The sequence below is a fragment of the Cylas formicarius genome, unplaced genomic scaffold, assembly GCF_029955315.1.
Source record: "Cylas formicarius isolate icCylForm1 unplaced genomic scaffold, icCylForm1.1 PGA_scaffold_10__41_contigs__length_53128322, whole genome shotgun sequence".
Taxonomy (NCBI): Eukaryota; Metazoa; Arthropoda; class Insecta; order Coleoptera; family Brentidae; genus Cylas; species Cylas formicarius.
Window position 1 is genome coordinate 48926102 of NW_026844214.1, and position 14084 is coordinate 48940185.

Consider the following 14084-nt stretch of genomic DNA (forward strand, 5'->3'; position numbering starts at 1 on the left):
TGCTGGACACTCAAGGAAACAGACAAACATGCTATGGATCCTTTTGAAATGTATTGCCGGCGAAAGATGCTGCGCATATCATGGACACAAAGAAGAACGAACGAATCAATTTTAAACCAGTTAAAAATTAAAAAAAGACTCCGCACAATCGCCTCCGAACGAATTACTTCCTTTTTTGGACATGTCGTCGTGGAAAAACTCACTATTCAAGGGAAGGCGCAAGGAACGAGAACGCGAGGAAGATCTCCAAACAGAAATGTGGACCTCATTGTCAAGGAAACCGGAATACCGCTCAACGAATGCTTTAGAGCCGCTGAAGACAGGCGGAAATGGAAAGACCTAACAGATCACAGATCATACTCTGTATATGAAACATATCTAGAAAGTTCCGAGGGATTCAGGAATATACATAGTGTTCTGCTAAGACGCCTATTACAGAAAATCCAAACTACAAACTGGCTGTCAATTTAATAACGATAGTAATGTTGGTTTACAAAATATGCAAACGCCGACTCCGGTTGAGTTACCACACCCATTTATTGTCTTTCGAGGCGCCTTTCTTGGGCTTCTTGTGGAGTTCCACCTCCATGCCCGCTCCGGTAAGAGGATTCCTCGTCATCGCCGATTCCGAAATCAAGTGTTGAGCCGGAAGAGATGTGGGTTCCGGAGCTTTGCAAAGTCCCGACTCCACTTTGTCCGGTAGACGATGAATATCTTCCTTCCTCGTCTCGTCCAAAATATTCTTTTCGATCTGGTCGCTAGTGTCTGGTTTCGACCTGTCAGTTCCCATTATATCCTCCCTTTGTCTCGCAGAAGTGGAACCGTATTCGAAAGAGGACCCCGCATGCAGATCTCTTCTCATTCGGTTCTGCCTCAACGAACACTGTCCGTTGACGGATATTATTTGTGTACCGTTCGAATTATCCTCGTCCAGATCTTTCAAGCAGAATATATCACTAGAGTTGTGCATCTTGTGACCTCGCGTGATCATTCGATGCCACGGTGACAGTAATTTGACGTTACATTTCACCGCACCTGCCAATAATTGGCATTAAAAAATGGTGGCAGCCAGAACTCAATGTATGACTCGCATTTTCGCAAACCATGCCGAGTGGAAGGAACATTTATTGAAGTCACACAAGAACAAACAGACGAAGCTCTTAAAGTATAGAAAAAGAATAGAGCTTCTTAAATATGAATGCCCCAAACCCTAATATCAGCTCAGTAGTCAACAAAAAGCGACATCTGGAAAACTGGATGTATTACCCCTATTTATAAAAAGGGCAGAAAAGAAACATGCTCGAATTGAAGATGCATATCAGTAACTAGCACAATCAGCAGGTTATATGGTAAGATACGGAAGACAATCATAATCATCATCCGCCAACCTCTTTGGACGTAGGTCTCCTCCATCTCCTTCCACGGGATTCTGTTTTGTACCTTCTCCTTCCAATTTCCCTCTGTTTTTCTCAGGTCGTCTTCCCATCTACCCCGATTTCTCTTATTTTTTCCGAGTCTCCATTCTATCAATCTTTTGGTCCACCTATTGTCGCTCAAGTGCGCTATATGACCAGCCCATCTCCATTTGTCTTAAGTAGTTTTTTGTTATTTTAGTTCTTTGTTTCACTAGCCTGATTGGTACCACGTCTCTTCTTGTAATTACGAGCATAACTCGTTCGATCTTTCTTTGATTTACTATCAACTTATCGGCGGACTTAGTCAACGTTAGCGTTTTCGTCCTGAAAGGGTTAAAATTATTTCGGTCAATTATCTGCTATTGCTAAAGAAGGATTAATTTCGGGAAACCCACTTAGTCCACTACTAGCAGAAATTTTCATGGACAATTTAGAAAATATCATACATAAACATCCTCTGAGTAAAGGATTTCTCTGGTGGTATAGATAGGTACATGATGGTTTTGCTTAGGAGAACCTAACAAGAAAATTTCGAAGCATCTATCTAAATTTGGCATTAATATTGCTTTTAAAACCGAAAACACCATAGGATATTTTCTAAAAAAACAATAAAACTAAATTACGAAAAACTCAGAAATCCGGAGTCTACAACTTGAAATGTGGATCTTGTCCAAAAATTTATATAGGACAAACAGGTAGAACATTTAAGAAACGCTTTAACGAACATAAACCAGCGTATAAAAATAAGCATACATTAATATTCCAACGTGCCGAGCGAATCATAACGCTTCGGCTAGTTTTGACTATGGCGCCAAGTTCAAACCGCAAACCGAATCGGAGATGTTGGCATCCGCATAGCCCTCTTTACTTTCATGACAGATTGGAGAACGCATGTCGCATAAGTATGATCTCTTAAATTATTTGTTGTTAATCATTGACCAAGTAAACTGGTTAATGTGCTAATTCTATTTAAAGTTTATACAATAAAACTGACAATGTGTTTATACTGCTTTTATTTGTATTTTGAGGGTAAATTGACTTATAAAATAGGACAATAAAATTTATTTGCATCTTATATCATACAATTATTATTTATTAATTAAAAACTATGCAATAAATAAAACACTGATTAAAGTATGCAATTATCTAAAAAATTAAATATTATATGAAAATGAAAGGTTTATAAATAGTAATTTTACTTTTTATTAGGATAATATGTTTGCTTCTCAATTTTTCTTTTTTTCGAATTTTCCTCAGAATTTCGTTGTTCTGTGTGTCCTAAAAATATCCACAAAACTCCCAAAAGATTCTTCGTCCAAGCTGCGAGCAAAGCTATTCATGTCTTGCAAAATGACCTGTAACACAAATCGACAATTAAACGCGTAATAATTGTAGGCTTAATTCTTTCAAACCTGTCGCCTATCTTCAAATGCAACAGTGTCTACATGGAGATCGGGCTTCGTTTTCTGAATAAAATGGGTAACATCATCTTGGTGATGTACCCGGCTTGTTAATGGCTCATCAATATGCTGCTATACGATTAAACGCGATATCAAACGAAGCGCGCTTCGGATTACATTGATGCTCCTGCCCTCTGATTGGCTCGGCACCTTGGAATATTAACGTATACTATAAAAATAAAAGTTCGGTTTCTAACTATGACATTCGTCTAAATTTAGAAATGCACAGCTTTGACGATCGTTCTGATATATTACATAATCATTCAAAAAGCAAAAAAACTAAATTTGTTTTTAGCTATTGGATTAAAATGCGTCTCCGTTGTTAAATTTGGATTTATAACCCTATAAATGTAATTTTTATATATCAGTGTTTTTATATATAATACATGTTTTTAAATATAAGTGTCGGAATATAGTCCATATTTTGTATTTGATAAAGGCACGGTGTTACCGAAACAGCCATCATAAAGCACTCTGAAAATCTGAACATTTTTTGTTCTAATTTAATTTGTGCAAAAAAATTCTCCCGGTGGATTCCACAACCCTAGTATTAAGTACGAGGTTAACGCCAAAATTTCCCGGCCTGACATAGATGCAGCTCCAGTATCACGATAAAAATTGATGTCTTGCGTCAAATAGTTTTTTATTGACAGACGTGTTCGAAAAAATGTCGCAAATAACGCAAATTGAGTATAAAGCAGTCATAAAGTTTTTGACAAAAGAAGTTGTGTTTCGTATTCTGTAGTAAAACAATGGGCAAAACATATTCGAATGAGGCAGGAGTCCCTTGAAGATGATTCAAGAACTGGTAGACCAGTGGAGGTCATAACGGAAGATATTGTTGCGATTGTGGTACTGGTGGTATTCAGTCATCGACGTTTAAAGGTCAAAGAAATCTCAGAAATTACTGCATGATCATTTATTTAGGTATGCATAAGGTTAGTGCAAGATGGGTTTCTAAATACCTTTCGGCTATTCAAAAACAACGTCGTGTCGAGTGTACGCGGTCTTTTTTGGAACTACGTGGGTCGGAACCGAAGCCCGTGATAGAAACTATTGTGACGGGAGATGAAACTATGGTTCTTTATTATGACCCTCTATCGAAAAAAGAATCAATGGAGTGGCGTCGTAAGGGTGAAGCACCTCCAAAAAAATTCAGAGTCTGCGAGTCAACAAAAATGGTGATGGCCACGATCTTTTGTAATTGTGAAGGAATACCTTTGATAGATTTTAAAGAAACTAATACCACTGTCAATGGTAAATATTACGCAACATTATTACATAAAATGGGACACTGCATACGTGCAAAAGGTCGAGGAAAACTGAACAGAGACCTGCGTCTTTTGCACGATAATGCACCTGTCCACACTGCTGGTGTTGCACAAGCTGCATTTTAGGGTGTGGGTTCCAACAGATAGATCATCCTCCCTATAGCCCAGATATGGCCCCCACCGACTATTATTTGTCTAGATATTTGAAAAAGGACTTGCGTGGACGACGGTTTGACGACGAAGTTGAGTTAAAAGAGGCTGTTTTAGCTCATTTTGCAGACAAACCAAAAGAATATTTTTTTAAAGGGATTGAGTTGTTATTAAAGAGATGTAATAAGTGTATTGAAGTTAAGGAGGATTATATTGAAAAATAATATAAAATCGTTACTCTACTTTGTTTTTTTCATATTCAGGCCGGGAAATTTTGGCGCTGCCCTCGTATATATCTCTTATTACTTTCTCTATTGTACGATCCTCGGTAACCCCGCTGTTTGCTTACGCGTGCTTTTTCGTACATAAAAGACGCCATTAATTTCGTGGTGGCGAATGTAATCCTCCACGCTGAAAAAGTTATATAAAAAGGAAACAATGGCTCTCCGTATTTACGCAGTCAACAAGTTGTGTTCCCGGGCAAATAACTAAATATTGGCCCGTCCCGGCACTGGCGTTTGATCTGTTCAAATTTGAATTTAAGATTAAATTTGTTAGACCTACGACCCACCTGTCAACACCGCGATCAAATATTGTTATTTTCGCGAGTTGTTTATCGACGCAGGTAGACATTTTTATAATTTGCCTTTCGGGGGACTGGGGATCGATATACGGTGTGTCCAACGTCAGGATAAATTGGGAAAGGTTTAAGGAATTTGATGTGAAACTTAAACCCGTCCGCAAAACTGGTTAGGTTTTCTATTTTTGCCTGTAAAGCCAAACATGAATTATTGAAAGATTTTTTTAAGAGCAATATTGACGTAAAGGACAACACATTGTGCCAATTAAATTTTCTTATGGGCGCCATATTGAATATTTTGCAATACTAAATAGAAAGTAAAAATTACTTTTAAATGATGTATCACTCGCATGATACAATAAAAGGTAAAAAGCAAGTTGCTGTTATATTTGTAGAAACCACATATGCAGACACATATAAAAAAATCGTTACGTTTTGCTTTATAAAATGTATTATAAGTTTTATACGTCATTGCAAAAATATATATACTTGGATTGTTCTTTTAAACCCTTCTATTAACGAAAAACCAATAAAACTATCAACTGTAATGCTAATTAAGGATTAATAAAGGATGCCTTGCTCACTAAGGCAAAGTGGGGCTCTAATGACAAACGTAACCTTCCGCGCAACACCTTATATCTATATAAATACACATATCGAATACGTAACACTGGGATGCCCCTTTTTTTAAGTTAGAGTTAAGCAATAAAAGATCTTAGGTGCTTTTTTCACAACTAGCCCTTATTCTTATGCTTCATGCTTTCGCCCAGGATTGTAGGCTTCATCAGGAAGAAAAATGTGCAGTTAATTTAAACTCTAAATTATCAATCCAAAAGCAAATGGCCGGCATGTTCTTGTTCTTAAAATTTTCGTTATTATTTAAAATACACCGATAAAACTAATAGACAGTCATCATTACATTACAATTTAAAACAATAACACACACATAAAATATTAACGCCATGTTAACAACAAATTTTTCCAAGTCGGAATCGTTGTTGTTAACATGGCGTTAATATTTTAAACAAACAAAAAACTATTTTTAATCTGTTATCATCCCTCTTTGTGTTGTTGTTTTAAATGGTAATTTAATGATGACTGTCTATTAGTTTAAACTAATCTTTTATCGCTGTATTTTAAATAATAACGAAAATTTTAATGTTAACAAGAACATGCCGGCCACTTGCTTTTGGATTGATAGTTTAGAGTTTAAATTAACTGTACATTCTTCTTCCTGATGAAGTCTACAATCCTGAGCGAAAGCTTAAAGCATAAGAATAAGGGCTAGTTGTGAAAAAAGCACCTGAGATCTTTTATTGCTTAACTCTAACCTAAATAAAGGGGTGTCCCAGTGTTACGTATTCGACTTGCTATATATATATATATATATATATATATATATATATATATATATATATATATATATATATATATATATATATATATATATATATATATATATATATATATATATATATATATATATATATATATATATATATATATATATATATATATATATATATATACATATATATATATATATATATATATAGGACCACCTCTTCCAATCCCCAGATCCGCCCGTTCAGCCAGATTTGAAATGTGGTGCTATCGGAGAATGTAAAGAATATCATGGACGAAGTGATTGACAAACAAGAATTTGCTGTCAAGAATGAGGAAATAACGTGAACTAATAAAAACTATAAAAAGAAGAAATTTGGAATATCTCAGTCATATAATGAGGGGCGAAAAATACGAGCTTTTGAAGCTTATCATCCAAGGAAAGCGAAGTATAAGACGTACAAACCCCTGAAAAAGGATCCGACGCAAGTTAGACTACGTCTTACCAACCGGCTCATCAAGTCATCATCACTGTCAGAAGAAATCAAGAAGCGCATTGTGAGGACGGAGACTGTTCCACCAAGGCTCTATGGACTACCTAAGATACACAAAGTAGATGTCCCGTTAAGACCAATAGTTAGCGCACCCGGATCACCAACGTATTACTTGGCTAAACACTTGGCATCGCTGCTCCAACCACACGTAGGACACGGCACCAGTTACATCAAGGACTCCACCGACTTCGTGCGCAAGATTCAAGATATCAATATTGAACAAAACGACATCCTTGTGAGCTTCGACGTCGTCTCACTGTTTACCAAAGTACCTCTGAAGAGTTGCTTGGACCTGGTGAACAGGATATTTCCTGTCGATATTTGCAAACTTTTTGAAGTCTATCTGACCGGTAGCTATTTCGTGTGGAAGGGAAACTTCTACGAACAGGTGGACGGAGTGGCAATGCGAAGCCCACTAAGTCCGGTTATAGCCAACTTATTTATGGAACACTTTGAGGGAAAAGCGATCGAGACCTCAGAGTACAAGCCAGCAACGTGGTTCCGGTACGTGGATGACACCTTCGTGATTTGGAAACATGGTATGGACAAGCTCAACAACTTTCTGCAGCATCTCAACAGTCAGCATCCAGTTTACTATGGAGACTGAAAATGATCAACAACTTGCATTCTTGGACGTACTAGTGAGGAAGCAAGGTAAGAAGCTGGGCCACACAGTTTACAGAAAACCAACCCATACGGACAGATACCTGCATGCTCTATCCAACCATCACCCAAGTCAAAAGTATGGGGTTATCAGAACCCTGACAGAACGAGCCCAAAGGATTTGCGAACCGGAGAACCTCCAGATGGAACTTGAACACCTAAAAACTGCGTTCGAGGCAAATGGCTACAGTAAGAGGGAGATCGAGAGATCAATGAACTCAAGATCATCAAGATCACGGGATACCGAACAACGACCTTCCACCTCTCACGCATATCTGCCGTATATTCCGAGTGTCACCGACAGGATTGGCAGAGTATTGAAAAGACACGACATCAAAACAATCTTTAAGCCTACAAAGAAGATCCAGCAGACCATCAGGTCAGCGAAGGACAAGAGGGGCTCACTTTCAGCTGCCGGAGTCTACCGCATTCCGTGTTCATGCGGAAAGGTCTACATCGGAACTACCAAGAGATCAATGGGAACGAGACTTAAGGAGCATAAAGCAAGCTGCAGGCTAGGACATACAGAGAAGTCTGCAGTGGCTGAACACGCACTGAGCAGCGGGGAACACAGGATACACTTTGAGAGCTGTAAGTTACTAGCATCGGTCAACGGCTATCACAACAGACTAGTCAGGGAAGCCATTGAGATACAAAAACACCCACACAATTTCAACCGAAAGAAGGAGACCCTTAGACTCAACCAAATCTGGAACCCGATCCTTAGGAACGCCCGAGCAGTACCGATCGATATCCCGAGACCAACCGAAGCGGAACAAGCCCCGCCCACCACCAATCGGCATAAATACAACCTGCGCAGGAGAAATCGTCAGTCTACGTCCAACATCGGAGATGGAAGGACCTCTGAAGAAGCTCGCCACTCGTGCTAGCGAAACGTTAGGAAGTAATTGCAATCGACGACGGCCTTTAAACCCGAATGAAGATAATAGCTTATGCATACTATGCTTTTTCTGCGGTAGTTAGTTTTTGAGTACACTTTTGCAAAACAACACGAATGCATTCACTGCAATGACCGTCAAAATTGAAGCCCTGCGGTAAAATCTCCGGAAACATCCGACTGTTCTCAAACCAGTGCGGTAATATCCCGGAAAAATCCGAAGGAGCTCGGATCCGTGGGACAAGAAACTCACGTGGTAAGTGACCATTTCCGCACGCTGTGTTGATGTATAATTGGTTATTTTACAAAAGGGGTATAAGAACATTGTGCAATAAGTTACGTAATATTAATTATTATACAATATTTGATAGGAGTAGCAGTAAAGAGTTCGCAAGTCATAAAAAAACGATTTATAACAAAACGCAAATGAAATTTGTATTTATATGGCACTTTTCAAAACAAACAACGAAAACGAAGCAATATGGCCGATTTCACAATGACATTCTTGAAGTAGACGCTCCGATCTGCTTTTGGAGATGGAGGTGGCTTTTACTAGATATACCGACGAGCTATGCGCTAGAGGTTGCGCACACACGCTATTCTGCTTTCTTCGTAAGTTTTGGAAATTCCTTTTTTTATTTCTCTATGGCCTAGACTATCTCGCAGCGAGTATTCAAAACTAACCTATCCTTTTTTTAATTAACATCTAAAAAAATGCGGGAAAATTTTGTCCACTATCCAGTGATTCCAGTATATTATAAATACATGTCATTTGACAAATCATCCGAAATAATCCGACTTTCCAATAGTTTTTTAATCTTAATCTAACTAGAAATCAGATTTTCTCACGCAGCGTACATTCAAAACTTACCCACTGCAAAGGACCATTGTTTGCTTAATATAATATCGGTTTTATAATTAACGGCGCAGGCACGACTCAGGAAATGGTCGATGACTTCCATTGCGACTGAAGACCAGGTGTTTGACCCTAGTATTTGTCCCGAGGGTGCTGCTGTCGAAGGTTCGTCTTTACCAACAGTAGAAATTTTCAGAGGTCCGTACCACCCCGAAGCGGGTACTAGCAACTGAGCAGGAGTCTTTCAGCCTGTTTCGTCTAAATATCCTGGATTTACTTTTTACAGATTTTTATTCGAAAAAAAATATGTTGATGTATGTTTTAGTGAACAGCAGAAGATTTCATAGCCACGGGGGCGTAATAATTTTTGTTAAGGAGGGTATTGGGTTTCAATCGATTGACGTTGCAGAATTCTGTGAGGAAATGGTAAGCGAGATTGCGGTGATCAAAATTGTTCAATTGAATATCTTAGTGGTCTCTATTTATAGATCGCCAGAAGTTGATATTCACCTTTTCTTAAATAAACTCAACGATCTATTTAACTTCATTAATGTTGGAAATAACAAAGTTGCTTGGGAACTTTAATATCCATTTCTAAGATAATGTTAAAAATTACAAAGACAAAATGAACAAGCGTCACTTCTTGGATTTCACGCTGTCCCATGGCCTTGAAGGTCTAATTGATGTCCCAACCAGGCAGCAAAACTGTTTGGATAACATTTTTATAAATTTTGATGTTCAGAGCGAGGTAGATGTCATTGATATTCGTTTGTCTGACCACTGTGCAGTTACGTGTAAGATTTATTGCCCAACAAATTCAACTGACAAGGTGCAGGTCTGTTCGCCATAGGCCTATAACTCAGGTTGGTTTAAACGATCTATGTTCGGGTATTGGTAAAGGTGATTGGTCTTTTGCATCCTACACGAATATCGACATTGAACAAAAATTCAGTACATTTCTTGATATATTCATAAGCGAAATTAACTGTGCTTTTCCCCTCAAGAATAAACCAGTTAAAAATAACAAATTAAATATCGAAAACAAAATCCTAAATTTCCCGATATCGAAAATATAATAAAATCTCATAGGGCTGCTTACAGGGCAAAAATAAAATTAAGTAAAAAAAAGGCTAAAGCGTTCTACATAATAAAAGTAAACAATTCTAAGGCAGCATGGGAGGTCATCAATAGGAAACGGAAGAGTGGATCAAATTTTCATCCACTGGGTATCACTCCCGACAATTTTAATGAATATTTTTCAAAAGTAGAAAATAAATTAACTTCAAATATTGCTAATACTTACGATTTAACTGAGTCTATGAGGGCGCATACGGATAAACGTTTTTCTTTCTGTGAAGTCTCATATATTGAAATGAGAGACATCCTGACCAGTTTTAAATGTGATAATAGTAAAGACATATATGATATAAATATCAATATTATCCAATTAATTAAAGACTTAATAATTATTCCATTGACTAAGCTGACGAATAGGTGTATATCCGAGGGTATTTTTCTCAACTCCTTGAAGTTTTCCAGAGTGATTCCAGTTTTCAAGGCGATGTAAATTATATAAATAATTATCGTCCAATATCTATTATCCCCACAATCGGTAAAATTGTTGAAAAGATTCTATATTCTCAATTAGCAGCTTACTTCGAGGACAACCGTTTGTTGTCTCCAGCCCAGTTTAGGTTTAGACATGGTAAATCGACTTGTCGAGCGATTAGTAGCCTTCTTGATTAACTTCAAGCAGTGTTTGAAAGCAGAGAGTACTCCGGCACAGTCCTATGCGATCTTTCGAAAGCGTTTGACTGTGTCCGGCATCCTGTTCTTCTGAGTAAATTGCAGTGGTATTGTGTAGATCTCTCATCGGTTGGATTCCTTCAAAGTTATCTTTTCAACGGGAGGAAGATCGTGGTCCTGAATGGAAAATCATCACCAATTAGAGTTGTTGAACATGGAGTACCCCAAGGATCCTTTATGGACCCTCTTCTGTTCTTGATCTATATAAACGATGTCCCTGAATATGTTGCTGACATAGTTTGTACATTGTTCGCTGATGATACTACCTTTTCTTGTCGAAGTCATTCTGAGAACGACTTGATGCACAGGATCGAGGGAGCACAGTCTGGGGCTAGTGATTGGTTTCGTGCTAACAAACTTAACCTCAATGAATCAGAAACAGAACAAATTATATTTTCTTTACGCGATTCAACATTCAACAATCCATTACATGTGAACTGCCTTGGGGTTCTGCTTGATCCGAAAGTAGCATAATTGGTCTTTGTGAGAAGCTCTCCAGGGTGGTGAACTTGATGCGCACTTTGGTCGGCAATGTATACTCAGAAAGGTAGATTTTTCACTCTTTCAGGGATTATTTAGCTACGCAATTTTGGTTTGGGGTCACTCCTCACATACCGAAAGAGTGTTTTCGATGCAGAGGCGAGCCATCAGGGCGATGACGCAGTTGAATTTTAGGGATGACGTAAGAGCAATGTTTAAAGATCTCCAAATATTAACTGTTGCATGTAATTATATTTATTCGGCATTAAAGTATACTAAAAACAACCAGGATCCTCTTCATATTAATGTCTGCCACTATCTCACCAGAAACAGAATTGATATGGTGATTAACTACTCAAGAATTGCAAAGACTACAAATTATAAGAACTATTATGGACCCAAATTCTTCAATCTATTGCCTCTAAGCGTCAGAGAACTGCCGGAGAGACAATTCTCTATTAAGGTCAAATCACTTCTGCTGTATGGGGCCTATTACTCATTTGATGACTTTTTTACCAATGTTAATAATGGAGTCTTGAAAAAATGATGCCAGTATATTATAATATAAATATACATCCGAAATAATTTGACTTTCAAATGGCTTGTCGCTTAAGGCGTCGGACTAGAAATCAGATTCTCTCAAAGTTTTCGCCTCTATAAGTAAATTACTTCAAGCTCCGATCACTCTGACAGCACAGTAATAGTGATTTGTTTCTTCTGCAGTTGACCATCTATTTCCATCTCTGATTTATCCGTACAATGGAACAGGTTGGTTGATGCGCCAGTTTTCGTAAAATAATTATTCATATACGGGCAACGGCGCTACGCATTTGCATTTATGAAGTGGGTTCGCTCCCTTGATCTCGATTGTCTGACGAAATGCATATCGCTCGCCGTCAACTTCTCGACGCAGTGGGGCCACCCCCCCTTATAAAGGGGTGCCGGTGCTGCATTTCGAGCCACCCCCACCCTGTGCAAACACTCGAGTCCGGCCTGCGTCCAAGCCCCGCAGTGTACTTGTCCAAACAAATGTACTCATCAATCAAATACGTAGTCCCCCGCTGCTACCCCCACCACCGTAGCGACCTTAACGGACCCCCCCTTCCCCGCGTTTACCCACCAACCGACGTAACGTTAAATAATCGATTTTTAATACTTTGATAGGAGCCGATAAAAGAAAATTCATTTTTTATTAATGCCGTGGGTCGATAGAATTCTGTGGGTTAATTTACGTTACTTATTTGCGTCGATAGATAGACGGGGGCCGGACCGGTAGAAACCGCGCCTCAATATCTTTATCCTAACCTAAAATGTGAACGAGAGAACTTGACACTCAAAAAAAGTTAAATTGTGGACAGAATTTTTACTTGAGTTACTACTAATGTCTCATTAACCCCGATTTACCGCGTTAAGCACTAGTTTATTATATACAGAGTTGTCAAAAAAAATTTTTTAAAGTATTTTAATACAAATACAAATACTTTTCCGTCAAAGTAATCGAATGTATTTCAAATATAATTTTTTAAACTGCATTTAATTGCTACTACAATTGCATTTGCAGTGTATTTAAATACGTAATTTGGATTGTAAATTTAACATTTAACGATAGAAATTTAAAAAATAATCTGATAAATAAAATAAAATTGTAATTACTAATTCTGAGGACTATGATTCTGAAATAAATAAGCTACTTATTGACAAAACTAAAAAATCGAACTAAAAATCACAATTTTGTAAAATTAAATTAATTTAACATTATCTAAATACCTATCAAACTGTATCAGTATTTTATTAATGATTCTTTTTAATAACAATTAATAGACACCATCAAATTTTCAGAAAATTATATGCTACTAATATTCCAATGAAATTATAACAACAAAAGATTTTATAGAAGCACTTAACCTAACCTAAATTAACAAACTTTTACCAACAATTCAATGGATGTGCTATGGGCTCTCCACTTTCATTGACGGTGGATGGAATATTGGAAGAATGTTTTTTTAAAGAAATTAAATTTTAATATAATTTTCAATTTAATATGATAAAAATCGTGTTAGTGATATTCTTAATGGTTTTAGTAATTCTCCTTCTAAATTGCAATTCACTATTGAAATGGCAAAAAAGATTAAAAAAATAAATTTTCGTAACTTAACTGTAACTTAATAATAACATAAAAACAAAATAGTATGCAAAAGATACATGGCCAGGAATTTATCTAACTTATAAGTCTAATCACCCTAAAAATTTAAATAATGCTATTATTGTTTTAACAAATTGTGCTGAACTAACATCACTAGTATATAGTGCAGACATTTTATCCAGTCAAACAAATTTTAACTCAAAACCATTCGTCTGAAATAGTATATTATGCAACAAGTGCGGTAAACAGCATTTAACTCCCGAGTTTATTTGACACGAGCGGAGGGATTGTTTAATAAACGAGTGACTTAAAAAGTTTACCGTGTTGCGTACTATACTTTTTCTACGACCGTTAGTTTTTGGGTACATTTTCGCTAAACAACACGAATACATTCACTGACATGATCTTCAGAATTGACAAACGTCAAAATTCAAGGCGTGAGAAATACCTCCGAAGACATCCGA

At 37.3% G+C, this 14084-nt stretch overlaps 1 protein-coding gene across 1 annotated transcript; it reads right to left on the bottom strand.

The window, feature by feature from the left end:
- Positions 1-461: 461 nt before the first annotated feature.
- Positions 462-990, bottom strand: LOC132708103 (uncharacterized). Its single transcript, XM_060680224.1, has one exon. The coding sequence runs from the start codon at positions 968-970 to the stop codon at positions 524-526; it is 447 nt and encodes a 148-aa protein (XP_060536207.1). The 5' UTR covers positions 971-990; the 3' UTR covers positions 462-523.
- Between the last annotated feature and the right edge of the window lie 13094 nt (positions 991-14084).

Coding starts and splice junctions, on each gene's coding strand:
- LOC132708103 (XM_060680224.1), bottom strand. CDS start 970: ATGCACAACTCTAGTGATATATTCTGCTTGAAAGATCTGGACGAGGAT.